General features: G+C 44.5%; 1 protein-coding gene across 3 annotated transcripts in view; it reads right to left on the bottom strand.

The window, feature by feature from the left end:
- Positions 1 to 1,899: 1,899 nt before the first annotated feature.
- The window catches only part of LOC112230312 (SEC14-like protein 1), a 51,781-nt gene continuing 26,123 nt past the window's right edge, over positions 1,900 to 27,557 (bottom strand). Inside the window, exons 3-17 of one of the 3 annotated variants that reach the window (XM_024396548.2) lie at positions 15,042 to 15,191; positions 14,087 to 14,218; positions 12,333 to 12,461; positions 11,428 to 11,722; positions 11,158 to 11,267; positions 10,744 to 10,978; positions 9,206 to 9,294; positions 9,030 to 9,100; positions 8,048 to 8,219; positions 7,751 to 7,885; positions 7,454 to 7,588; positions 6,848 to 7,105; positions 6,385 to 6,563; positions 6,055 to 6,081; positions 1,900 to 4,920 (exon numbers count right to left, since the gene is read on the bottom strand). In XM_024396548.2, the coding sequence (XP_024252316.1) occupies positions 4,821 to 4,920; positions 6,055 to 6,081; positions 6,385 to 6,563; positions 6,848 to 7,105; positions 7,454 to 7,588; positions 7,751 to 7,885; positions 8,048 to 8,219; positions 9,030 to 9,100; positions 9,206 to 9,294; positions 10,744 to 10,978; positions 11,158 to 11,267; positions 11,428 to 11,722; positions 12,333 to 12,461; positions 14,087 to 14,218; positions 15,042 to 15,191 (2,217 nt within the window). In that variant the 3' untranslated portion in view covers positions 1,900 to 4,820. The remainder of the gene's footprint in view (positions 4,921 to 6,054; positions 6,082 to 6,384; positions 6,564 to 6,847; positions 7,106 to 7,453; positions 7,589 to 7,750; positions 7,886 to 8,047; positions 8,220 to 9,029; positions 9,101 to 9,205; positions 9,295 to 10,743; positions 10,979 to 11,157; positions 11,268 to 11,427; positions 11,723 to 12,332; positions 12,462 to 14,086; positions 14,219 to 15,041; positions 15,192 to 27,557) is intronic. The other 2 variants (XM_042310810.1, XM_024396550.2) reach the window with 2 other exon arrangements.

Genomic DNA, 27,557 nt, shown 5'->3' with positions numbered 1-27,557 from the left:
TTCGTTTTTTTTTACCAACAAATATGGTAGTGAGAGGAAGTACAGTCACGGGTAGTGAGAGGATGGGACTAGGTTAAACTGGGCCGACGTTGTGCACATTTTTTTTCATCTTTGAAAAATCTGCTCTCAATACATTTCTGTTCCCAAAACTATAATCTGTTAGTGCACACATTTTTATAGACTTTATGCTTTGCCAACGTTTTAAAAGGGGCGTTGTTTAGGAGTGCAACGTCGAATTGAGTTCGTACTTCATAGGAGGCGTTCCCTAACGGAAATATACAAATACATGCTGCAAAGCACCAATAGGATCTCGTTAGCTCGTGCTTGGCTTTGTCCACCTCATTGCATGTTCTGCCCACTAATGCTGCATTTGCTCCAACTGTAAACGACACAGATGCACTGTCTTGGGTTAGCTATAAATATCTTTGGTCGTACCGTGTGTTGTTTCGCAATGTATCTCCACATGGGCGGAACCAAACAGCGCTTGCCGCGTTCAAAACAACTGGGAACTCGGGAAATTTCGGACTTCTGTGCTTTCAAGACAACTGGAAACTGTTGAAAAAAACTCCGACCGGGATTCGTTTTGAATCATCATCCAAGTTGGTATTCCAAGTCGGAAACTCGGGCATCTTTCTAGAGCTCTGGCTTCCCGAACTGACGATCACGGACGTTATGATTTGACCTAGTTTCCCCCCCGAGTTCCCAATTATCTTGATAACACCAAGTGTCACACGACAGTTCACATGTAGCAGTTTCATTGCAGTGGTACTTGTACCGTCTTTCAAACACAACTGAGACAGACTCATAAAATATGCATTGTACAAAATGTGCAGTTCAAATCCTAACTTGTCTTTAGTTTGTGGACTCGCATTCTGACTGGTTGCATCACTGCCTGGTATGGCAGCTGCTCGTCCTCCGATTGTAAGGCACTTACAGGGGGTAGTGCGTAAGGTCCAATACATCACTGGGGCCAAGCTTCCTGTCATCCAGGACCTCTATACCAGGCAGTGTCAGAGTAAGGCCCTAAAAAGTGTCAGACTCCAGCCACCCCATTCATAGACTCTCTGCTAGCGCATGGCAAGCGGTACCTGAGCACCAAGTCTAGGTCCAAAAGGCTTCTGAACAGCTTCTACCCCCAAGCCATAAGATTCCTGAACAGGTAATCAAATGGCTACCCTAGCCCCTATTTTACAGTGCAGCTACTCTCTTATCTATGCATAGTCACTTTAACTCTACATGTACATATAACCTCAACCTACCTGTACCCCCACACATTGACTCTGTACTGGTACCCCCTGTATACAGCCTTGCTATTGTTCTTTTACTGATGCTCTTTATTTTTTACTTATTTATTTTTTTAAACTGCATTGTTGGTTAAGGGCTTGTAAGTAAGCGTGTCACTGTAAGGTCTACTACACCGGTTGTATTCGGTTCATGTGACAAATACAATTTTGATTTGTTTGTGCAAATTCTGTTCAATATTTTATGATTGCCACCTAGTGGGCATTAGCCAGTAGTACCTTGGACAGCTCCTCAATACCATACAGTAATTAACTTTTTTTTGTTACCAAGAAAGCACTTTCAAATGAGATTTTAGGCTTCAAACTGGTCCCCAGCGAATACTATCTGCCTGTAATTCAGTGACCATCTTCCATTCCCGTCTGAAAACCCACCTTTTCACCCTGGCTTTCACGTAATCCCATCCATCTGTTCATCCATTCACTGTTCAACTCTTTCTGATTATCATTTTGTCTGAGATGAGCTCAAGTCACCTACATACAGATAACTAAATGTATCCACATCGACACAGTCAAGTAGAGTTTAAACTAAGATTGCTGCGTGCATTGCAGGTTGAAGCCGGCTCAAACGTAGAAAGATATGTTTCACAAACAAGACAACTTTAAATTCTCATAATTCAAGTTTAATGTTTTGAAAAATTGTAAAGGCGCTATTTTATATTAATTCAAAGTTCTTTCTTTAAACATGAATTTCGAGGGAAATAAAGATATGCAATATTATCATTGTCTTATAGGAAGGTAGGCTAGATGAGAGAAATGGAGAAATCAGGATATGGTTGGTGACACAGACAAACAAGACAGAAATAGCCCTCATATGTAAATGAGATAAGTAGAAGTGAAGGTTGACAGAAGTAGAGCAAAGCAGGTTACATAGCAGACACATTTCAGTCGTGGCAGTGACCCCCTGTTGAGGTCAGCTGATGAAACTGAAAGGTAACGGAAGAAATCGGTCTCTGGTTTAAAACAACACAGAGAGACACTTCTAAAGCACTGTTCCAACTCGGCTGAAGAAAAACGAACATTGGAACACGACAGGACTGTGAGAGGGAACAAAGACCTATTCAGGGCTGGAACCTTTCTCTACAGCTCGGTGAACCTTACACATTGAGCACGTTACACATTGTGGACATTGCCTTTCCTTTGATAAAGAGCTGGAAAGTAGGAAACTATCCTAGTCTATCTCGAGACATACTTCAAGGTTAAAACTAGTACAGAAGAAAACGCGTTACGTACAACATCCTCAGACCTGACCTGGGTGACACCCTTACAGACATTTACAGTTATTCATTATTCCATTCGATCACTAACTTAATGAGTTCATTCTGAGCAGCCCTCGTTCTGAGCGGATCCTTTCATCAGTGAGAAAAGCACTTCGTTATTCCAGTTAGACACACACTGTACATTATAGACTGTTCACTTTGACCTTGGGTTTTCGTTATCATCGTTTTAAAAAAAGTAGCATCTCAAAAAGCTGTTAAAAACAGACTGGTCCTGATTGGCCGATAATCCTTGGGAGCGAGATCCGACGCCCATCAACAAACATGTCTTTGGCCCTCTGACGTCAAGCAGCAGCATGGTGGCATGGACCAGGCTGGATGGGCTTGTCTTGAGAGAGCCTCAGCTTGCAATGCAAGGCAAAAAGCTTGCCAATTCCTTGAAACAGGCCTATAGTCTGATCTGTAGAAAAGTTCAATGTCTCTTCTGTGAGCTTGAAGCTCACAAAACAGCCCCTAAAACACTCCAAACTAGCTTGACAAAAAAACAACGTTGAAACTAGAAGATGGAACGGACAGTTTTTTTTTGTTGGCTGGTCTTTGGTGCTTTAGAAGCACAAGGTGGCTGTACAGATTATTTGCATGGGTACGTTGCATTACAATGGAAACATCGTCAATTTCGTCCACTTCGCTCAGTCGAGGCAAAGGGGGTGTCCCCTAACCAAGCAGATATATTTCTTATATACATGGTTAGTTACAAAGGCTAAAATGGTCCTTACAAATGGCTCATGAGTAGTTACTATGGTAACTCCTGAACTAAAATCAATCAATCAACCATATCCCCATATGAGCATGCAGTAACACACTTCACTCTCACTGAAAACACAACCCAACCAGCACAAGCCCAAGTACATGTGCGCATCAATACATTTCTATGAATGAAGCAGTAGCAAAGGACTAAGCTTTCACCACAAAAAAACCATTCACTTCCTCCCTCTATATCCACACCTTTAAAAAGAATAGCAACAATTTGACCTATTCAACCTGTGACCCTGACAGTTCGGGACATTCCTTTGGCTAGCAAAAGCACACCACACCTAGCTACGGGTCAGGTTCATTCCTGCAGTCGGGGAGAGACGGGAAACACTCATTTTGGGGCGGAATCTATTCAAATTCAAGTCCGAGTAATTGAAATTCAAGAATTTAAAAAGGAATCACTGGTTAAGTGTCTCGTGCCAAAAAGAGACAAGTAGGTGTAGATTAATTTGCGAACACATTCAAAATGTGTTAATTAAAATTCAATTTGTGAATTCCAATTTCCAAAATAACCTCTGTCAATTTCTCCAAATGAAAGTTTAGCTAAATTAAAAATGTGCCCATCTGTCCATCCATCTAGTCACCCAGGAACTGGAAGGTCACCTAAACATTGCACCCATGAGGACAAACCTCCATACACACATTTTTATGATAAATAGAAATATAATTATGTCAATAGTATAAATTCGAACTCTTATTGCTTATTGCTTCTAAACGATACCTCGCTACGGCTTTACCCCAACCTGGACCTATAAACAATTTACCGAGTAGAGACAAACCCCACTGGTGATATGGCAAACACTGTAGTTTTTCATGTCATTGCAGGTGTGATTATGGTTTGTGTCGATTACAGTATGCGTTTGTGCGTCTTCCGATGTTTGAGCATGTTTGTCTGCAGGTAACAGCGCATCCCATTTCTTCAACCTATAAAGTGTCCATGTTCTTATGTAACAGCGCATCCCATTTCTTCAACCTATAAAGTGTCCATGTTCTTATGTAACAGCGCATCCCCGTATCACCAACACCTTGGAGGTGTGCATATGTGTAAAGTGTTCTAATGCATATATTTAACTGCGCATCCGGTTTTTAATCCGGTCTCACAGCTCCTTAGATGAGTGTGACAATTGCTTGATCCGGCATCCATGGGTGCGACACTTCCCACACCTACCAAAGTCTCAGCAAGCAGAAAAACGTTCTGCCAACGTTCTGTTCAGCAGCCCAGCAGAAAGCTGGGAAGAAATATACATGGCCTGCTGCAAGACAAAAACGGAGCCCTTTAAATCACAAGTTTTTGTTCTCAGTTTTTCAACTGCCGACATGTTCTTTCTCCTCTGTTGTGCAAGCATGCTTCAGATCCACATTGTGACTGACTAATAGTAGTACAGGTTTGAGGTGGTTAGGGCGGAAAGTGTGGACTGTGAAGGCTGGAGGAGCTGGGACTTGGTAGTTCAGAAGAGGAAGAATTGTAGTCCTTGGCAAGAGTTGTAGTTCTCTACCTGGAGATCATGGAGCTGGACTGGGAGTGGTTAGAGGTGGCGTGGCTGAGCTGGGAGAAACCACTGTGGCTCGACTCCAAACTGGTCATAGAGCCCCTGAGAGAGTAAAAAAAAAAAAAAGTTAGATTAATTTATTTCAATGTTTTCTTATTGTTGGCCTAACAGGTTTTAGAACTACATACTAAATGGGCTTAAAACAGACCTGGGTGCAAAAACTATTTGAAATGTTTCAATTTCTTTGAGCGTTTGCATTAGTTGTGATAGGTGGGAGGGGTTTGCACTTGTGGGACTCGTTTATTGGTTGTATTGCAAAAGGAAAGCTCAATCAAGCACAGCTTAAGTATAAAAAATTAATAATAATGTTTTGTCACATAGGAAATGATTTCAAATAGTATTTGATCCCTGGTCTGGTATTAATGACGCCCATCTCCAGCTCCTGCTTTGTCAAGTCTAGTGCCGAATAGTGTAGATCATGCAGCAAGTCGAACCAAACGGAGGTGAATCCACTGTGTGAGACACTCATTTAGCATACTGCTCTAAATAGGTTCCTCTAACCCACAGTGACTAAAACATGGCCTCTCATGCTTCAGTGATTAGTTTCGAGGGGCATGAATGAAAGACTTCTTATCCTTATCAACCAATTTGCAGAGGCAGAAAAACACGGCAGGGATCATCAGCTACATTCAGCTGTGGGCCGGAACATAATTGCAAATTGACCGCAAGAAGCCCAAACAGAAATCATATTTGGATTAAATCCCCAATCATTTTACTTAAGACTTTGATTTGTATGACGTCACGTGCCTGCATTATGCATGGGAATACTTGGGAACAGATTTCCTAAATTAAAAATCACTTTAAATCATTCTGTTATGTCCAACAATGTAAATAAATAAACCCACCCGCGAGCCGCCAGTAGGGGAACCCTGAAATACAGGTAGCCCTTTGTGGCAAAGGAGGAAGGCAACTCAAACTTTAAAAAAGCATGTGTCTGTTAGTCATTCATGCAAGCAAAGGGAGAGACTAGCTTAGTGAGTGAGTGCAAGTGGCATTTCTCTAGCTAAAGCACAAAAAGAGAAAGCCTAGCATTGCTGGTGAGGTAATGCTCAAATAAAGCCATACGCGAAGGGTCAGGATGCTTAGCGTCTTACAGAGCTGTCGCTAACTGTTTAATGGGAGTTCTCGTAAGCAACCAAACGCAATGCAAAGCTAAGGGAACACAAGTCCACTTACAAACTTTGAACGTCAAAGCAAGCCGTTCTTCACAGGAAGAGACAGAAGGAGTGGAAGAGGTGTTGGTGAGCGATAAGAGGACAGGAGCGCATTGAAAAGAAAGAGTGGAGGGTAAAAAGGACAACTCTCTCTTGAGGAGGGGAAGCCTACACCTGGCACTTCATAATAATGGTTACATTAATGTTAATGTCAATGTTGTATATAAAAAAATATAAAATGGAAAAAAGTGATGATACAATACAATAATAACACAAAATACAGTATGATTTAAAAAGATAACATTTAGTTTGATGACCCATTTGATATCAGCTCACACACACTGCTACTAACCTGAAGTCCTCGGAGCCAATGACCTCTGTGTAGTACATGACTTTGCACTTGTGTGAGGAGACCTGCAGGGAGGCGAGGACGTCGTCCACACGGGGCAGGTTGGTGGAGGCGCTGCCCGGCATGGTGTGGAACCTCCACTGCAGGATGTAGAACCCGGGCCACCTGGTCACGTGGGAACCCTGGGAAGAGGGACGGTGAGAGGGGGAAATGCATTAGACGAGAGGTTTTAAATCATTGTCAATCTGAACGTTCTTAACATTAGATTCATTAAGTATTGAATGAACTGGTTTCAACAACTGGTTTCAACATGGGTGTAATACGCAAACCTGTATATTTTAATGAGTCAATCTTAATTCATTAATTCAGTCAAGAGATTCTCTCAGGCACTGACAAAAAGAGCCACCTGCATGCCTGATGTCTTTCTCAATACTATGAAGAACTAGTGTGCTGCTCCAGTGCTGACCTGCACGCTCTCCCCCTCCTTGCAGGTGAGTGGTGACTCCACCATGCTGTAGTCCAGGCCTAAGGTCCAGGACTTGTCTATGAGCTGGACGTTGTTCCCCCCGGGGGTGGTGATGCTGCTGTGTTGCCCCACTAGGGGGTCCTTGCGGGGGGGTTGTGGGGCGCGCTTAGAGTGGTAGAGGTGGAAGACCACGTCTCCCTTACACACGTCAAAGTCCCAGGTGATCACGGAGGCGGCGTCGATGATCTCGAGCACCACCTGGCAGGGGAAAGCAGGGAGATGAAGAGAGGAGGAAAGACAGCAGATTTCTACTGACTAGTTACCACACGGCTCCTTTTAGAAACAGATTTATATCATTCATCTACTTTTATGTAACAGAAACAAAAAGAACAAATGGGTGCAGATTCCCCTCAAAGCAACGTTCATGTTCAATTGGTGACAGAACAGTGGCTAAATGTCTGAAGATCAGTTTGAATGCACTTTCAGGACTTCTCCAGTGGGTGGCAGTGTCGGTCAAGCAACTTATTCCCCCCCCAAAAGTCGCCCCGCTCTCCTCGAGTCCTCTCTGCTCCGCCCCAGCCGAGGTGCACTGTGTTGGGGGCTCACCTCGTGGGGCGCTCCCTTGAAGACGCTGGCACTCTGGTAGATAGTCTCTGTCCACAGGCTGATGTCTTCGTTCTCCAGCTCCTCTGCAGTACGGTACAGAGACTTGGGAACCAGGCCTCCCTCTGGGACTTCACACTGCACACAGAATTAGGCCATACCAGAAAGTACATGTCATTCTGCTCCACACGGATAATAATGTGTATATGCGCCGCACAGCCGCGAAAGAGATTACAAACGTGATCATGGCAACCACACGACAATGTGACTATGTTGGGTGATGACACCACACACACTCACCATACACTCTCCTCCTAGGAAGTCAGGGATGACCTCCTTGTCTATGTAGTCCAGCAGGCCGCCGGGGCCCTGGTAGTCATTTCCAGCGTAGATCAGGAACTTCTTACGGGTGTTCTCGTCGATGAACGGGCTCACCTGAACACAGGACAGAGACGGTGGGACGAGTCAACACCCTACTGCTCCCGCCTAAACACATCATGCCTAATGGCATCTCATCTAGTGCCCCGTAAAGCACCATATAGGGAATAGGGTGCCGTTTAGAGGAGTCTCCAGCCATAGCATTTCATCGTGTCTCACCAGGGTCCAGAGCACAGGGAAGACTCTAGGAGCCCTCAGTATGAGCAGGCGTCCCAGGGTCTCTGGGTAGTTGGCCTCCACCACCTCAATGATTCTCAGAAGGGCCTTGACCCCCGGTCGCCACAGGTGGCGCATGTTTAGCCCTTCGAGGTCCACCAGACACGTCCAACAACTAGAGGGGGGAGAGAGAGAGAGAGAGGTTGGAGAACATTTGAAGTACTATGCACAGATTTTAAAGTACAACACACGTTACATTTCCAAATTCGACCCCGACGTCAAAAAACGGAGACAGATTCCTCCCCCTCTCTCAATCCGGGACACTCTCGCTCTCTCGGTCTTAGGCGAGGGAAGCTCCTTGGCTTTCCACCCTAGCATACTCGAGAAACAGTCCTGCATGGCTTCGCTCCATAGTCACGTCCATCTGATAAGCCTGACAGCTGCCAGACAACACCCGTATTCTCACATTCTCGCTCTCTTTTTCCCCGTCCCTCTCTTTTCCATTCCTCCTCTCACTCGCCCAATTTCTCTGTCACTTAATCAATTTCCCCGTCTCTCTCACCCACACCTTTCAAAAAAGCTCTGACGAAGGCCGATACGTAAGCTTGTTAAATATCAGCGATACTACCAAGAGCAGTGTGCGGTTTCCTTTTTCCTTCACCTCGCTCTCACCCACACCTTTCAGAGGAACCCTCCACATTCTTTCCATCTTGCCTAGAGAACTTTAAAGAGCATGCCCCACACTCCGCAGCCCCTGCGTAAATAACCCCACTGCACCAAGGCAAATTCCCACGATTCACATTAGCTTAGCAACAGCTTCAGAGGCCCCATAGGACTCATTACTTGTTGAGTCCCCCTTCTCCCACAGAACTTGTGTCCTGTAGATCTGAGAGGCCTGGATGGGTGTATGCAATATGGCTTAAACTCCACTTGACCTATCAGAGGGAGTGGTGGAGCTGCTACCAAATAGCAACGGGGTGTGTACCTGATTGGTCGGCCGAAGACTTTGGTGTTCTCCTCACAGCGTCTGAGGCCCTCCTCGTTTATAGATAGAACCTGAAGGGTTAAAAAACACACAATGTAGGAATGCTTACACACACACAGAAACACACACACATTAGTTACCACATCTGGGATTAACAGCAGAAGAGGCCCACTCACGTGTCTGAGTAGAGACTCCTCCCCCAGGGCTCGGACCAGCCCCTTGGTGTCCATCTGTCCCAGGCGCAGGATATAGAGAGGACGACCCTCTGGAAGTCACACAGACATAAGTATATTTGTGTCGTCTAGGGATGCACATTTCGGTCAAATTTAGCTTCCGACTAACCAACCCTGATTAACCAGTCAACAAACAGTAAAAAAAAAATCTAAACAGTCAAATATTATGCATGTAACCCATCTAACCCTAACCCATATAAGGAATAGATATGTTTCATTACGAGAAACACACAACAATAGCAAGCCTATTGAACATGCAACTCCTGTAATGAAGCAGCTAATATAACAATTTTCAAAACACTTGCCAAAAAGCAATTCGTGGGAAAACACAGCTCTAAAACAGTGCACCCAATGACAATGGCTCCATATATGACAGAGATTAAAATCTCTGCTAGAAACTTAGAAAGATGTGGAATCCAATAGCAACAACTAGGATGAGTTGCTAATATGACCAGGATTGTGCCTTTGGCTTCTGGACAATGAAATAAAGTGAATATGAAAACCAATAGAACAGGTGAGAAATGCTGGTTGAAAGGTATGGGGAAGTCTTTATAAAAATTCATTCTGGAATTTTGGCTATGCTACTTTGAAGCAAGGTAAGACATGCCTCATTTCAAGTGAAGTAAAACTTTCAAGTATCAAACAATTATACTGCCTCAAGCTCACATTGTAAAGTGGTGGGTGACCTGCTGACAGCCTGCCTAACGTTGACTTTAGCCGATGCACTTCAACGGCGAATGGGAGGCGCGCTTTAATTACGAGTCGAGAAATAAAAACAGTAGCTCTTTTTTCCCCAATCGTGGTCATCAAAACAGTTAACAATTCAAAGTGCAATCGTGTGTTATTTGGTTGTGCAATGACTGGATTTCAAAAAGCACGTTAGACTCCAGTACCAGCTTTTTGAGGAGTTGCTCTCGCGCTGCCTAACAGGTGATAGGCTATTCCACTCCTCAAACTCGGCTCTTATACAGTTCATTGTGTGATGAGGGCAATGCCTTGGGACTGCCGTGAAGACGTGCAATAAACCAGAGCATGCAAATACCCAGGGAAAATATGCAGTAACAATGTTTTTAAAACTGGGACTGGTGAACTGCAATGCAGTCAATTCTAAATTGTATTCCTTCATTGGACGAATATGGTGTATGACAGGAAGTTGTGGCTTAGACAGGGACTTCTTTTTCTATTACAGTGAAATAAAAAAAAAGTGACATTTTGGGAAGTTACTTCTGTTAACAACTTAGAAAGAAACAGGACACACACAACAGTTTTATTAAACCATGCGTAAATAATATGAGTACAGGGGGGTTTGTGCCGTGTGTCTAATTCTGAGCGACAACTGTATTTTGTGATCATCAGACTACCCCTCTATACATCAAATCAAGACTCCATGACAATTATTAGCGACTAATTGTGTGCGTGTATGTGCGTATGCGTGTGTGCCTGCCTGAGCATCTCTTTCTCTCCGTTTCCATACTCCATACCTTTATCATGGTGGTGCCACCCTCCAGTGTAGTAGTCACTGAGGACCTGTGGTGAGGTCCACGTCTCTAACAGATAGTCCACCTGGTGCTGTTTCCTCCATGTTAAGGACTGACACAGGATCTCCCTGGCCTTCTCCATGTTAAAGTCCCTGGCCCGCAGGAAACGAAGAATGTGCTCGTCCTTAGGGATCTGGAAAGGTGGCGAGGAGGGAGAGGCGGGAGTGAGGGTAAGGGTCTCCAAGGGGGGTTCAGAGGGGGCAGGGTAAGAGCGTGCACGTGTGAGCATGTCACACATGCCTCTATGTTTGTGTCTCAAGTAGCAGAGTATGATTTCAAAAGATATAATAGCATATTCTATCTATTATATGAATATGTATTGAAAACTGTAAGGGTGTGTGTGTGTGTGTGTCTCACCTTGCCCTTGTGGCTCTCCTGCAGCCACTGTCGTAGTCTGATCAGACAGCTCTCCTGCAGAGGAGTCAGGTCTCCCAAGTAGCGCTTGATGTAGTCTGCATCCAACTTGTCTACAACACACACACACAATTTGGGGAATTCTCAAGTCAGTCAATTCAATCTCATTCAAAATCAAATCACACAGCTAAACGCCACTTAAAAATCATGTTTCCCATTTTCCTAACGTATTGAAACTTTGGAACAGTTTCTCAATTATCCATCAGTACTAACCATCGGGCGTGCCCGTCTGATTCTCCATCTGGTCGTCAGGTTGGTTCGTGACATCGTTGCTGGTGGCTTCACTTTGGGTGGCATCGGCAAGCTCACGGTCATTGGCATCCGTGGACACGGGGATTGAGACGGCGGGCGTGACAGGCAGCTCCAGCTGGAGGAGCTTCGGAGTGGCACAGACAGGTTTGGTGGTGACGGAGGAGGAGGGAGCATCCAGGGAGGGAGTCCAGCGGGGCACGTGGCTTATCCCCTCTTCCTCCAGCTGGTTTAGGTAGAACTCTATGATCTCCTTACCCTGAAGACGAGAGAGGGAGAGAGAGAGACATGGAGAGGGGGGAGGTGGGAGTACGGGGGGAGGAGAGAAAGAGCGACAGAGTGAGGAAAAGGAGAGAGTTAGAGTTACTAATATGGAAGGAGGCTAAATAGGGACTTGGAGCTTATCTTTGTTTACACTGGCTCGGCAAATTGGCTTACATTACATAATAAGAGCCACTTCACACTAGACCTCACCACTCACGGCCCAATGGCATGTCTGCTGTATCAACACTGGATTCCATGGTTGGGCCAGTTCCTTTTCATTTAACTCAATGCAAGAGATTAATTAAATTCACAATACAATTAGGTGATTTAAAAAAAAAATGGGAATGTCAATTCATTTATTGAGTTGAAATAGAGCCTAGTTGGATTCATAATTTTTTGCATGAGGGGAATGTTTGACGTCTGGTGAATTCTCGCCATATGATACATCTGGGTTGTATTCAGTAGGGTGCAACGTACCAATGATAAACGAAAGCCAACATTTCTTATTGGACAAGGTTCAGGTCGTCCCGCTACCTTTCAGTCTGTTTACTTACTGTCAGTGTCTAATGAATATGACCCTGATCAGATCCGGCTCTCACACACACCTTCTTGATACTGCTGGCGTACTGCTTCATGGCTATCTTCTCCACCGTGCTCTCGAAGCCGAAGAACGACTTGATGTCCAGGCTGGCCGACTGCTCGAAACACGTCCAGTCCTCATTCTCAGGGTGGGCCTGCACACACACACACGAAAGAGAAGATACAAGTGTTACCGTGGCAACCACACACGGCAATATGACTGTGCCGAGCGCTGACGCACACTACAAGCCACACATCCTCAGCTGTGTGTGGGAGTGTGTACCGATGACACTACCCACTGGCATTATACCAATACTGACAGGTTGTGCCGTTATATGCCAACAAATATTGATAGTAGGGGGGAATTTTGTGACGGTATCAAGCACAGACAACACATTCACACAGCCTGAGATTGTATCAAAATAGATTTTGTCAGATGACAGTGAGTGCAGTGTGTTAGATAGGACTGGGAGTGTCAGATGTCAGTGAGTGGAGTGTGTTAGATAGGACTGGGAGTGTGTTAGATAGGACTGGGAGTGTGTTAGATAGGATAGGACTGGGAGTGTGTTAGATAGGATAGGACTGGGAGTGTGTTAGATAGGATAGGACTGGGAGTGTGTTAGATAGGACTGGGAGTGTGTTAGATAGGACTGGGAGTGAGTTAGATAGGACTGGGAGTGAGTTAGATAGGACTGGGAGTGAGTTAGATAGGACTGGGAGTGAGTTAGATAGGACTGGGAGTGAGTTAGATAGGACTGGGAGTGAGTTAGATAGGACTGGGAGTGAGAGTGTTGATTGTCAGACACCGCTAGGCAAACCGAGGCAAGTCATACAGTGATCCCTCCGTGACACTATGACTGACAGAGATTATTTTACGATGTAGCTCTCCGGCTAGCTCTGGCGCTGGATACCTGGCTATCTCTGGCTACCAAAATATGTCAGCTTTAGCCAACTTTAGCTCCGTCTAATTGAGCTGCCTAGCCTTGTTAGCACCCGCAGGCTAACTGTAACGGTTCTTCACAAAGCTGCATAGCGGACCTAAAATAGGCCCGCTAGCCTCGTTAGACGCTAATGCAATGTGCTTGACCTCATTAACTCAGAGCGCATTCATTCACCACGGGAGCCTGGTGAGAGTAGCACGGAGGTCAGAGGAGGGAGTGACGCAACACACTGCAGTAGGCCTGGGAGGTGTGAAAGAACTGACTCCAGAACAGTGTGAGAGTGTGTTGAGGCGGAGTGCTGCCGGTAACAATGGGAGGTCTGAATTATTCAGTGGGAAGGAAGCAGCATATGAGAGGCTGGTTGGAACACAGCTTTCTCTGTCTATTTGGAGAGAAGCATTGTGAGTGCATTGGAGGGAAGGGGTTCAGACATAAGTGTGCTGTGGACAACTTGCTTTTACAGGGCTGTGTGTAAGTGTCGCGTGAGATAAGGTGATATAAAACTAAGACTGAAGTGACGCGTGTGTGTGTACTGTAGCTACATATCAGGAGCTGGTTGGAACACCGCTTCATCCGTCCATTTGAAGAGAAATTGTGAATGTATAGGTGTGCTTTCGACAGCTGGCTTCAAAGTGGTTTAACAGGGCTTTACGTGTGTGTGTGTGTGTGTGTGTGTGTGTGTGTGTGTACGCGTTTGACAAATTAAAGCCAAGGCTTAAATCTGTGTTAGCGAATGGACAGGTAGCTTATGTAACCATTCTAACCAAAGCTACAATTTAATGTGTGTGTGTATGGCATGTGTGTGTATGCGCGCGCGTGTGTGTGTGTGTGTAACACACCGAGTAGCTGCAGAGTTCGTGGATGATGACTCTGTTGGAGAAGGTCTCGTTGTGGGACTCGATGTGGAGCGTCCTCTCTCTCTTGTTCAGAGTGTTCTCCTGGCTGAAGTACACATAGTCCACCCCCGCAATCTGCACACAAAAAGGACACTGATGAAACCAGTTGCAGCAAAACTAAAATGGTCAAAAAGGAAAAACGGATACACCCGATTACAAAATGGCCGATGCCTGATTTGGGCGTTTAGGTCTTTTGATTTGGTTTTTTCCCCGTCATGTCAGCTTCGCTTAGAATACAAGCTAAGGATGTTTCAAATGCTACTTCATTTAAACTGTCCCCTGAAAATCTCACTTAAAATGAATATTCTGTTAACTCGTATCCAAATAATGTTGCTGACTCGTCCTATACTCGAATTCGTGGCCAAAGCATGAATTGGAGAAAAACGCTCAAATATCAAACTTGTATCTCAAATAGGCCGTTTAAAAAATGCTTGCTATTTCCTCATAGAACATGTCATCTTCCTGAGGAGGATGAGCTGGCCAATCAGCGATCTACTCACATCAATATTTTGAATGACCGGTATACGGCAACACCACTCTGTGGTTGGGGTAAGCCAACACCATTCCAACACAGAAAATATACTTTTTATACATATTTAATCAAATAAAAAAAATTGGAACGAAAACTATTTCATTCATTTTAAGTAATTCTAGGTCATATTTCATAGAAATCTGGAAACATTGAGCGGAAAATTAAAACATTACTCAAACGGCTTCTGCTTTTGCTTGGCCTTTGGGGTCTAGGCTGTGTTACTGTAAAGCACTTTGTGACAACCCCTGATGTACAAAAGGACTTTAAAAAGTACAAGACTCACGTCAACTGACAATGCTTTATAAATACATTTGATTGGTTGACCGACCAGACTCAAGAGGGAAGTTAGCGACAGGTTAGCCGTACCCGCTTGAGGAGACGAGGGGCGTCCACGTCCAGTTTGCAGCGGCGCTGGACATTGTGTACGGATCCGTCCTCGCTCTCAGTTTCCTCCAACACCTCGCTGTCCACAAACATGGGAATCAGGTGACACGTGGGGAATCGCCTCTCGTAGGCCTGCGAGAGAGACGGAAAGAGAAAGGGTTTTTAAGTGAGGGACTCGTGTGTTTTGGAAACGCAAACTCCTTTTACCGTCCATGTTAATAAAGTTGATTGAATTGAGAGCGAGTGAGACGTATCAGACAAGATATTCTAGCCATTGTATCTCCAACGGTGACATTTCATGAAATAGCCTAGTTCCCAAAATCAACAGTCAGCTGTTCTCATATCTCAAAAAAAAAGTGAGCAAGAGAAAGAAAGTGATAAAAGGTAGACAAGAGGGGTTAGGACAGAGAGAGACAGAGAGAGAGACAAAACACCATTCAGGTCTCCTCAACGCTGCGACCCACACATCCCCTCACTAACATCAACTCGTATCCAATTGTTTCAGCAGCTGGCACACGCGCCAGCAATACACAATGCATCGTTTCATTATCTTGGGATGCAAAATAATAGGCCTAGTAATAACAAGCACAGTAATAAGAAAATCCTAGTAAAAAGGCACCCCAAGGCACAATATATATCAGTAGAATTCTGCTCATAAACCACAACACCACCTAGGTTGCGACCAAAATGGCACCCTAGTCAAAAGTAGTGCACGATGTAGGGATTAGGGTATCATTTCAGACACAGCCCTCGATGTATTGTGCTGCTGAAGACAGCTGTTACGCAACGTAAGGTCCTTGGCCCACAATGAACCTGGCATTGCTTTCATAATGTTTTATTACTGATCCTGGACCAGATTGGCAGGGTTATGTAAGCAGCTAGGGGACATGAGAAGACATGTATGGACAGGTCCCCGATCAGTTTGGAGAGGTGTGGGAGACAAGGTGATGCTCCAGCTAAGTGACACTGCGCTCAGAACAGTCTAGGGACTTGTACACGATGACAGCATCTTTGCTAATTCTAGGCCAAGTCTGTGCCCTGTGTTGTAATAAAGGAACTCATTTGGTCTACTTCTTCTTGGCTGCTCTAGACGCCATTATTTTATTTCATTTTGTGCTGAATGGACAGACTCTTATCCTGGCCCAGTTGGATTCTGCAGTCTGGAGAGAGCGAGCGACTGACCAAGAGAGGAAGGAGAGAGAAAAATGAGGGAAGTGGTCGTTCGGCAATGTGAGGCCACCACCGGGCACAAATCAACCACTTAGTCAAGATGGCTCAGACTGGAAACATACATGTAAAAGCACTCGCCAAAAGCTAAGTAAGAGAGCGAGGTTGGCTGTGTTCATCAGTTCTACTGGAGCAAGATGTCCTCGTCCTTGGGTTCAGCTCAGGTCCTCTAAAACCAGTGTTCTCCAATCCTTTTCATACCAGGGACTCGCAAGCTATGGCTTTTCCTTTTTGGGGCCACAGACTGGAGGTTGAGAAACACCCCTGAAGCCTAAACATGGGCCTTGTCATATAACTGTAATAAAGGGCTAGAGCTTACCCTGCTAAAAATGGGACCGGTATTCAGGCCGGGGTGTGAGGCCATGAGCAAACCAGGCTAAGTAGGGGCTTTGGAAATTGGCAATACCTGCACCCCCCATTCTTTGTAGCTCCAGTCAGCATGAAACCAGACTGCCTAATAACACTGCCAGGGCTGTTTGCCTGCGTCCCCAATGGCAATATATTCCCTAAAGTGCTAAAATAGTGCACTTTATAGGCAATAGGGTGCCATTTGAGACACAAACATTGAGCTGTGCCCACTATAATCATGCTGAGTTCTGTTTTTCTCTCTGGTCTAGAACAGAGGCTCTCAGAGGCGTACAGTCAGCACTATGGCAGGAGTAAACACGGTGTTTGGTGTTCGCCCATCCAAACAGGCTACTGCATCAACATCAACAAAATGACCTCAACGGCGCTAAACATCACATGAAGGGGCAGGCCAAATACAACAAACAGAATTCTTCACACCCAACAACATACCTCAACACAAAACAGACTGTTATATATATAACAACGTCAATCATCATGCCCAATAACAACAATTCACACCACAGACTGCACAAACAAAGCAAACATTTCTTGGTAAATCCATTTCAATTCAAATCACTTTGACAGCACCCCTTTTGATTTGAACAAAACACCCCGTAAATATTTGCCCATTGTAGAAGTGCTCAGAAAGTGACGTGATGGATCTGAATGCCAAGAGATAAAGGTGATCAAATTTGAGGCATTTTGCATACCCCACCATACCATGAGACATCCATGTCTTCATCACTGGGAAAGATAAACAGTTGAGATTGATATTTAAAAGCTCACAAAACAGGGTTGTCAACCTATTTGATCATTTCTGGAGAGAGAAAAAAAACATTTTTCTTACATATTGGCATATGTTCCAGGTTAAACACTATTTTGCATCCAAGGTTTTTTGTGTTGTGCCCGTTATGGGTTGAATACAGGGTGGGTGTTGATAAATGTACTAAAAAGGGAACAAAAATGGACATTTCTACTTTCAAAATGGTAACAAAAAGATGGTTGGAGGTCCACACATCAGAGGACGTTGACTTGAATGGGAATATCTGGTCATTTAAATTATACTGTTAAATCTTCCATAGCAAACCTATTGAAAATCATAGAAATATCGATAATAGAACAGTCATGACCATTTAAGTTGACATTTGACAGTGGGTGGAATGATGGACATTTCTGTGGCTAAATTGCAGTGGTCTGAAGAGATAGGTCCATTTTATGAATTCTATGATTCATTACGCCCACCTCTGTATTCAAGAGCATGTTGTCTCAACCGATGGCAGGCACAACACAAAAACCTCAGATGATATGAAATAGGGTCTAAGCTACAAAATATAATTTGAAAATATTACACAAGGTTTAAAAATGAATATTTCCATACATCTATTTCATGAAATAATAAAATAGTTTGATATCACTGTTAGCTTTTAAAAGATATCAAACTCAACATTTTTCATTTTTCCATTTTTTTTGTGGCTGTTTCGATATGAAATGCAAAAAAACTTAATCTCCAAAATGTGTTGGCATTAAGGTCCAAAAAGTCATTTTATGACCACTTCTTCCATGGGCAAACACACATGGAAATGTGTTTTAATTAAAAGGGATGCAGTCAAAAAGTGATTGAAACCAAATGGATTTACCCTTATGTCAAACATGACGTTTGACCAAAAACAAGGAAGGCCAAAGACATGTAACTGCCAAACTAAAAGGAAACCCCAACATAGTGTCTTAATAGAGGGGGCACCACGAGTCAGAACAGCTTCAATGCACCTTGGCATAGATTCTTACAAGTGTCTGGAAATCTATTGGAGGGACTCGACACCCTTCTTCCACGAGAAATTCCATCATTTGGTGTTTTGTTGATGGAAAACCCTGTCTCAGGCACCACTCCAGAATCTGTGTTCAATTGGGTTGAGATCTGGTGACAGAGGGCTATGGCATACGTTTTACAATCGTTTTCATGCTCAAACTCTGTGGATGGGTGCATAGCCCTGGTTACCAAAGTAATGGCCTGCCCAGCATTTTTATACATGACACTAATCATGATGGGTTGTTAATTGCTTAATTAACTCAGGAACCACACCTGTGTGGAACCAAGTACTTTAATTATAAGCCTACTTTGTATCCCTCATTTACTCAAAAGTGCTTGATTTATTTTGGAGGTTAGATGTAGATAAGAGTCAACATACCCCCAATGTTAAACAAAGGTCACATGACAAAGGAAAACAAACTCCACAATGAATAGGGAAGCAAAACAGGAATTGTAAAAGGCCATGATAGTGACTATTTAAACAGAGACACACAAGTCACAACACCACTCAAGCCAGGACTCCGTGTTCTGACTCAGGGGGAAGAGCTGACTTTCAGATCAGTGAGGGAAAACCAAGTGCCTTCTAAACATGTTGCAGAGTATACCTTATAGTGGTTTTTAGCGGTAACCCAAAGACAATGTACTAGTTTATTGAAGGTGTCACATGATGCTTGAGACGCCCTCGAGATACAGGTCAAATCAATCCGGGATGCCTCTTCCAAACAGGAAATTACCTACTTATTACATATCAAAAGGCCCGAGTGACATCACCGAAACTCAAATACCACATTTGCAAGCATGACTCGATGTTTTGTCACAGCTGAGCACATGCTCAAACATCCAAAACTCGCAAGGGCGACTGGGTCAATATTTAGGCCTTAGGCTGTCTAATATTGACAAAGCATCATGGTGCTATAAAAAAGTCAATTCAAGATAAGGGTGTCTTAAAGTCACGTAAGAAGTGTGTCACGCTCGGCGTTGACAGGTGACAAGAGGAAGACGAGGACATGTTCCAATACTCTGACATGGTCTCCTTCCTTGTTTCATATCCATCATTAATGCTTATCGGTGAAATGGCTGGATGGTTTCTCCACATGTTGCTTTGACTTCTATCAGAGGTTGTGTATTGTGACGGCAAGGAAGGTGGAAATATTTAAGGATGTTCAAAAGATTAAACAGTAATTTGGACAAAGGCCTAGTCAGTCACACGAGCCACCGCCCCATTGCCACATGATTCTAGTGGTTAGAGCGTTGGGTCAGTAACCGGAAGGTTGCTGGATCGAATCCCTGAGCTCACAAGGTAAAAATTAAAAAAAATAAACTGTTGTTCTGTCCCCGAGCAAGGCAGTTAACCCACACCGAAGATGTGGATGTCGATTACGGCAGGCCCCCCGCACCTCTCTGATTCAGAGGGGCTGGGTTAAATGCGGAAGACACATTTCAGTTGGACAACTGACTAGGTATCCCCCTTTCCCAATGGGTTCTATAACTGAACTGACTGATTGATACAAACAGAGCTACAGGCAGTCAAATGCAGCAGTTAATCCAAACAGATCCAACTGATGGAGCTCCAACACAGCACGGAAAAATATTGATTGGATTGCCTCCAGCGCAACCCTTCCCTGGAGCAGATTAGGCTAGCTGTCAAAAAAAAAAGGAAAAGAGAAAATATTGGACTAAATTGGCTATATGAGGGTGTACAAATAAGCACAAAAGCATGTGTGTGTGTGTGTGTGTGTGTGTGTGTCAGCTCAGGTCTCCATAGCTACAGGATACACTAAAGGATAGGCAGGCCAAGTGTGTGAGTAACATTCCCAGGAATTTAGCTCGGATGTTTATAGGATCACTTTCCAGACATGCATGGGGGAAATATCAAAACAATACACAATACCTAATCCTTTCCAGGAAATAGAAAACAGGCCTTCTTCCTTTAGGAAAGGATAGTAAGACTCTGGGCATGGAAGACTGGAAGAGGAACTATTTCTTAGTGTTTTCAGGAAGGGGAACAGAGGACACGTTGGAATGGAAAGCAAGGAAGTGAAAACAGTGGGAATAAATTAGTCGGGTGGAAAAGGAACCACATGATATTATTCAAGAATATTTCCAGACTAGAGGAGACTAGATGGTGTGTGAGTGTGGCTTTGAAAGAGGCTGGTCTTTAGAAATGGAAGGACACTGGCCAAGGTCAGGCTGCTGGAGCTGATGTGTGGGCGTGTGACTGCCTCAGTGTTGCCGCAACGTTCGTCGCTAGCAGTAATAATGTTTGTGTGTGTGAGAGACTGTGTGTGTGTTGGTCAAGGAAATTGACTTGCCCTGCGATGGTCAATGACCACTGGACCTCAGTGTGTTTATGAGACCTGTTTCCACTATGTGTGTGTGAAAGAAGGAGTAGAGTAGACTCCTGTTGCTTGGGGCGGAGCAGCCCGTCTGCACGGCGCACACACATATATATCATCCTCACAACAATTACATCAGCTCTAATTAAGCTAAGGTTTGCTCTGAGATCAGTTCTTCACCCTGCCTGGCAATCAGCAGAGATCTAGCCGACACTGAGAACTGACTCTAGATCAGATGACAGGATCTGATTAAGAGCTTTAAAAAAAATGGCCAACGCAGACAGGCCCTACTACAATCTGAGATCAGATATCTAGTCCTACACTCTCGCTAAAACACACACACACGGAGGGAATATGGATGCAATTGCATAGTGCTGACGTAGCCTAATGGTTAAATCAATAGACAGTAATGTCGGGACCCACGGCTTATATCAACACACTGTTTAGTGTGACGATACCACAGTGCCGGTGTTACTGAAAGAAATGGTCACAGTTGCAAGGGACATCATCTCAAACGCAATTGAAATGGACTCCAGTGGACTTCCTAGTTAGGTGCGAATGTCGTCTCGTCTCCGGACTGCATCAGCATTGCTGCGTAACAACAAGAGCCAACAGGACGTCCCTATATTTCTAACAGCCGTTTAACGGCGACAAGGAGGACCTTTTGGTGAGGGGCCGCTTTTGAGATGAAGACATTTGATGAGGGGGGCTTGGTTGCCGCGCAATATCAAAACAAGAGGAAAAAACAAAGGCATTTAGAAGTTCGTGATAGGGCCGGAACATTCTTTTTGCTGTTGACGAAACTTGAGGTATTTGGAGAGTTCGGTTACATACGGAGCTCTTTGGTCCAACAGACCTACACAAGTCTTCAGGTGACATGCCATAGTAATATTTGAAATTAGAACCCCCTCCTTTTTTAACTTTCCCTGTAGCCATTATTCCATTTCTCTTCTCTTTTTCCAGCACAAAGTGGATTGAATTCAGGGCAAGGCCCACCCACACACACACACTTTGTAAACAGAGGAACAAAAGGAGCATTATTGTGTTAGCTTGCGGCACTATTCTGGAAAGTACTGCACTGCCAATGCCAGGCCTGGATGCCAGGGGCTTGCTGTGTTGCTGCCTATGATGGCAGTGATCAATGGACGCATTGAGTGTGTTTGAAACGGTACCCTATTCCCTATATAGTGCACCACTATTGAACATGGCCCAGGGTTCCATGACGGTTCAATATGTTCTTAAGCAGGACTGTAGGGTGGCGGCATGTGTCAGAGTGTCACATGCAGGTGGACGGTACAGTGGCTATTGATGAGACTGACTGGGTCATGTCTACTGACCGTCATGTCTACTGACCTAGCTGGCAGAGAGGATGGTGTGTGTGTGTTGGTAAAATAACCACTTGACCCCAGAGTGTATGTAACGCCTGTGGCTGGGTCCTGTGCTGCTGCTATGCAGTCCAACTGGCAATACTTAGGGCACCTCATCCACTGGCATTTAGGCTGAAATATGGCACATAGTTCCACATCTATTCAAGAGAGATGAAGATCTCTCACACACACACACACACGACTGCCTGGTGCAGGCTGCACCAAATGTAATGTGTGTGTGTGTGTGTGGGGGATCCTCATGGTTTTTAATTTTCAGAGTTTAGCCAGAAAAGCCATAAAGTCAAAAGTAGGTCACAGCGGAGCACTGGGAGAGAGACGGGGATAAAATCTACTGAGTGAGCAGTTTGAGAGACCGCTGTGTTCCAGACTGTTCTGAATGGTCGAAATGCTAAGAAAATATTGGTTTTGTGCAAGTGCAGACTTGGTAAGTCTCACAAAAATAGGTTAATTATTACTTATTTTTTACTTGATCCTAATTGTCTTAATACTCCTGAGTGACTCCCTTTCCTCGTCTCCGCTCCTGTGAGTACTGAACAGGGCAGGATATATTTCATAAACCATCACATCCTTTAGTTTTAGTGGTCAAGGAAAGGAGATGAGGAAGGAAGCCATTACAAGCTATTGAGAGACAGCCCTAGGGACTTTAAGGATCCCTTTGAGTATTCCTATTACATTTCTATGGTTTGTCCTTTCTGTAGGCAGTGTAGAATAGCCTACATCCCCTTTAAGTGGCAAACTCCTGCCAGGTGTCATGGCCTCCATTTACAGTCTTTTCACTGCTCACCAAAACCGGTTTCCTTAGGCTACTTCACTTGTTAATATCCTGGTTGTATCCCACACTCATAATCACAATGCTAAGTAGCTACAGAGTTTAACTGCAGTATTCAGTATGGTGCAACAAGCACCAGGACTGTACAGCACACTCAAGAAGATTGCGTTTCCGTGGGGAGGTGTGTAGGGGTGAAAACTATTAGAACTATTTGAATAGCTCCATAGCTAGCCTAAGCTCTGTATAGGGCAGCTACTTAGTACCCACCACCACCCCACTCTACAGCTCTCATCAACACAGAGGGTATTGTCAGGACAGAATCCTTGGCTCTGCCAAGGACGGTATAGTGGGCATGGGCCCCCTTTCTGGGAATGCAGTCGGCATGAGATGGTGTGTGTGAGTGAGTGAGAGGACCGAGGAGAGCAGAGGAAGCCCATCTGTCAAACACTCTTGCCATAAAAACAGGAAATGCTGAGCTAAAAGTACACACTTACTGTGCCACGACCAGGCTGGCATTTGGAGGCCACTGCCAACGTGACATACACAAAGCTAATGTGTTGCCCCGTAATGCTACAAATGGTTCTACCTCTGCAACATAAAGTAGTCCTTATATTTAACCAACGGAGTTGGGCTACTAGAAAAAGAGGTGTCAGGGCAGAATGAGAAGGTCCCGATTGATAGTGGTTCATAGCCTACATTTTGTCTGCCACCACAGCATTTCCTGATGCTGACTACTGCATTAAACATACCAGTCTGGTTGTTGGTATTAGGCTACATGGCATGTTATTGACTGGAAATTCCTGAAATGAGAAACTTACTTAATCAACTAATATATTAAAACTACCATCTTCATCAACTTTTATAAGTAGACAATATCATATCAGTGACTGTAAAGGGAACACATCTTGAATGAGCAGTGCTGCAGGTTCATTGATTGTAATGGGAAATACTGTAAGTATCAAATCTTTATTGCCTGGCTATGGACACATTGACCTGCACCCTCATTGACTGTGGCAGGAAACAAGAAACACTGGCATCTACATTGAAGTTTGAGAAATAATGTCTTCCTAACCCCTTTGACTATATACAGTGCCTTCGGAAAGTATTCAGACCCCTTGACTTTTTATACACTTTGTTGTTACAGCCTTATTCTAAAATTGATTTTAATAAAACATCCTCAGCAATCTACCCCCATAATGACAAAGTGAAAAGATGTTCAGAATGTTTTGCAAATGTATTAAAATGAAAAATAAAACAGAAATACCTTATTTACAAAAGTATTCAGATCATTTGCTATGAGACTCAAAATTGAGCTCAGGTGCATCCTGTTTCCATTGATCATCCTTGAGATGTTTCTACAACTTGGAGTCCACCTGTGGTACACACTTGTCTATATAAGGTCCCACAGTTGACAGTGCATGTCAGAGCAAAAACAAAGCCATGAGGTCAAAGGAATTGCTCGTAGAGCTCAGAGACAGGATTGTGTTGAGGCAAAAATCTGGGGAAGTGTACCAAAAGATTTCTGCAGCATTGAAGGTCCCCAAGAACACATTGGCCTCCATTCTTAAATGGAAGAAGTTAGAAACCACCAAGACTCTCCCTAGAGCTGGCGGCCCGGCCAAACTGAGCAATCGGGGGAGAAGGGCCTTGGTCAGGGAGGTGACCAAGAACCTGAAGGTCACTCTGACTGAGCTCCAGAGTTCCTCTGTGGAAATGGGAGAACCTTCCAGAAGGACAACCATCTCCGCAGCACTCCACCAATAAGGACTTTATGGTAGAGTGGCCAGACGGAAGCCACTCCTCAGTAAAAGGCACATGAAAGCCCGCTTGGAGTTTGCCAAAAGCCACCTAAAGATTATCAGACCAAATCGGAAACCATATTCTCTGGTCTGATGAAACCAAGATATAACTCTTTGGTCTGAATGGCATCAAGTCTGGAGGAAACTGTCTGGCACCATCCCTACAGTGAAGCATGGTGGTGGCAGCATCATGCTGTGGGGATGTTTTTCAGCAGCAGGGACTGGGAGACTAGTCAGGATTGAGGGAAAGATGAACGGAACAAAGTACTGAGAGATCCTTGATGAAAACCTGCTCCAGAGCACTCAGGAACTCAGACTGAGGTGAAGGTTCACCTTCCAACAGGACAACAACCCTAAGCACACAGCCAAGACAATATAGGAGTCTCTGAATATCCTTGAGTGGCCCAGCCAGAGCCCGGACTTAAACTCAGTCTGAAAATAGATGTGCAGCAAAGCTCCCCCTCCAACCTGACAGGGCATGAGTGGATCTGCAGAGAAGAATGGGAGAAACTCCCCAAATACAGGTGTGCCGAGCTTGTAGCGTGATACCCAAGAAGACTTGAGGCTGTAATCGCTACCAAAGGGTGCTTAAAGTACTGAGTAAAGGGTCTGAAAACTTATGTAAATGTGATAATGTTTTATATTTTAAATAAATTAGCACATTTAAAATTAAAAAGCATTGTTATTATGGGGTATTGTGTGTAGATTGAGGGGGGGGGAAATGATTTAATCAATTTTAGAATAAGCCTGTAACCTAACAAAATGTGGAAAAAGTCAAGGGGTCTGAATCGTTTCCGAAGGCACTGTATGGCCAGCGCTGCACCTCCATTGACTTACAGGAAACACATATCCCTGGCATCTTTATTGATGGCTGAGGGCATCTTCCCATCCCCATTAACTAGTTAAAAGGAAACAATATGGCATCTTCACTGACAGCTATTGGAAACTGGACCTCTTTTCATAATGTCTTCCCATCCTCACTGGCTGTGGTGCATCTCCATTGCCTGTATTAGTGAATGGTGCAGAGGCTGCATTGAGCATGTCATCATTGCTTCCTGGAAATAAAGGCTGCTGTGTCAGGAGGCTATGGGCTGTGAAGCGTGGGACAACGAGGAAGACCGGGGGGGAGCAGGGCGCGAGTGATGTGGTCTACTGCGTCAGAGAGAATTAACGGCACAGGAGGAGAGTGTGTTCCTGCGTATTCACTTACACAGTATGGGGGGGAGGGACTCACACACTGTACATATAGCCTAGCCTAGATACTGGTATACAGTCGTGGCCATAAGTTGAGAATGACACAAATATAAATTTTCACAAAGTCTGCTGGCTCAGTTTGTATGATGGCAATTTGCATATACAGAATGTTATGAAGAGTGATCAGATGAATTGCAATTAATTGCAAAGCCCCTCTTTGCCAAGCAAATGAACTGAATCCCCAAAACACAATTCCACTGCATTTCAGCCCTGCCACAAAAGGACCAGCTGACATGTCAGTGATTCTCTCGTTAACACAGGTGTGAGTGTTGACGAGGACAAGGCGGGTGCTTGGAATCATTGTTCTTCTGTCAACTATGGTTATCTGCAAGGAAACACGTGCCGTCATCATTGCTTTGCGCAAAAAGGGCTTCACAGGCAAGGATATTGCTGCCATATAGGTTGCACCTAAATCAACCATTTATCAGATCATCAAGAACTTCAAGGAGAGCGATTCAAATTGTTGTGAAGGCGGCTTCAGGGCACCCAAGAAAGTCCAGCAAGTGCCAGGACCATCTCCTAAAGTTGATTCAGCTGTGGGATCGGGGCACCACCAGTACAGAGCTTGCTCAGGAATGGCAGTAGGCAGGTGTGAGTGCATCTGCACGCACAGTGAGGCGAAGACTTTTGGAGGATGGCCTGGTGTCAAGAAGGGCAGCAAAGAAGCCACTGATATTCTGCAGAAGGTACAGGGATTGGACAGACTGCTGAGGACTGGGGTAAAGTCCTTTTCTCTGATGAAGCCCCTTTCCGAATGTTTGGGGCATCTGGAAAAAAGCTTGTCCGGAGAAGACAAGGTGAGCGCTACCATCAGTCCTGTGTCATGCCAACAGTAAAGCATCCTGAGAGCATTCATGTGTGGGGTTGCTTCTCAGCCAAGGGAGTGGGCTCACTCACAATTTCGCCTAAGAACACAGTCACGAATAAAGAAATGGTACCAACACATCCTCCGAGAGCAACTTCGCCCAACCATCCCAGAACAGTTTGGTGACGAACAATGCCGTTTCCAGCATGATGGAGCACCTTGCCATAAGGCAAAAGTGATAACTAAGTGGCTCGGGGAACAAAACATTGATATTTTGGGTCCATGGCCAGGAAACTCCCCCGACCTGAATCCCATTGAGAACTTGTGGTCAATCCTCAAGAGGCGGGTGGACAAACAAAAACCTATAAATTCTGACAAACTCCAAAAATTGATTATGCAAGAATGGGCTGCCATCAGTCAGGATGTGGCCCAGAAGTTAATTGACAGCATGCCAGGGCAGATTGCAGAGGTCTTGAAAAAGAAGGGTCAACACTAAATATTGACTCTTTGCATCAACTTCATGTAATTGCCAATAAAAGCCTGACACTTTTATTTAATTTTTTTATTTACCTTTTTAACAAGGCAAGTCAGTTAAGAACAAATTCTTATTTCCAATGACTGCCTAGGAACAGTAGGTTAACTGCCTGTTCAGGGGCAGAACGACAGATTTGTACCTTGTCAGTTCAGGGATTTGAACTTGCAAATCTGCTCTAACCACTAGGCTACCCTGCCACCCCTTATGAAATGCTTGTAATTATACTTCGG

Source organism: Oncorhynchus tshawytscha, linkage group LG32 (genome assembly GCF_018296145.1).
Source record: "Oncorhynchus tshawytscha isolate Ot180627B linkage group LG32, Otsh_v2.0, whole genome shotgun sequence".
Lineage (NCBI taxonomy): Eukaryota > Metazoa > Chordata > Actinopteri > Salmoniformes > Salmonidae > Oncorhynchus > Oncorhynchus tshawytscha.
The sequence above is the reverse complement of the archived record's forward strand: the minus strand, read 5'-3'. Positions and strand labels throughout refer to the sequence as shown.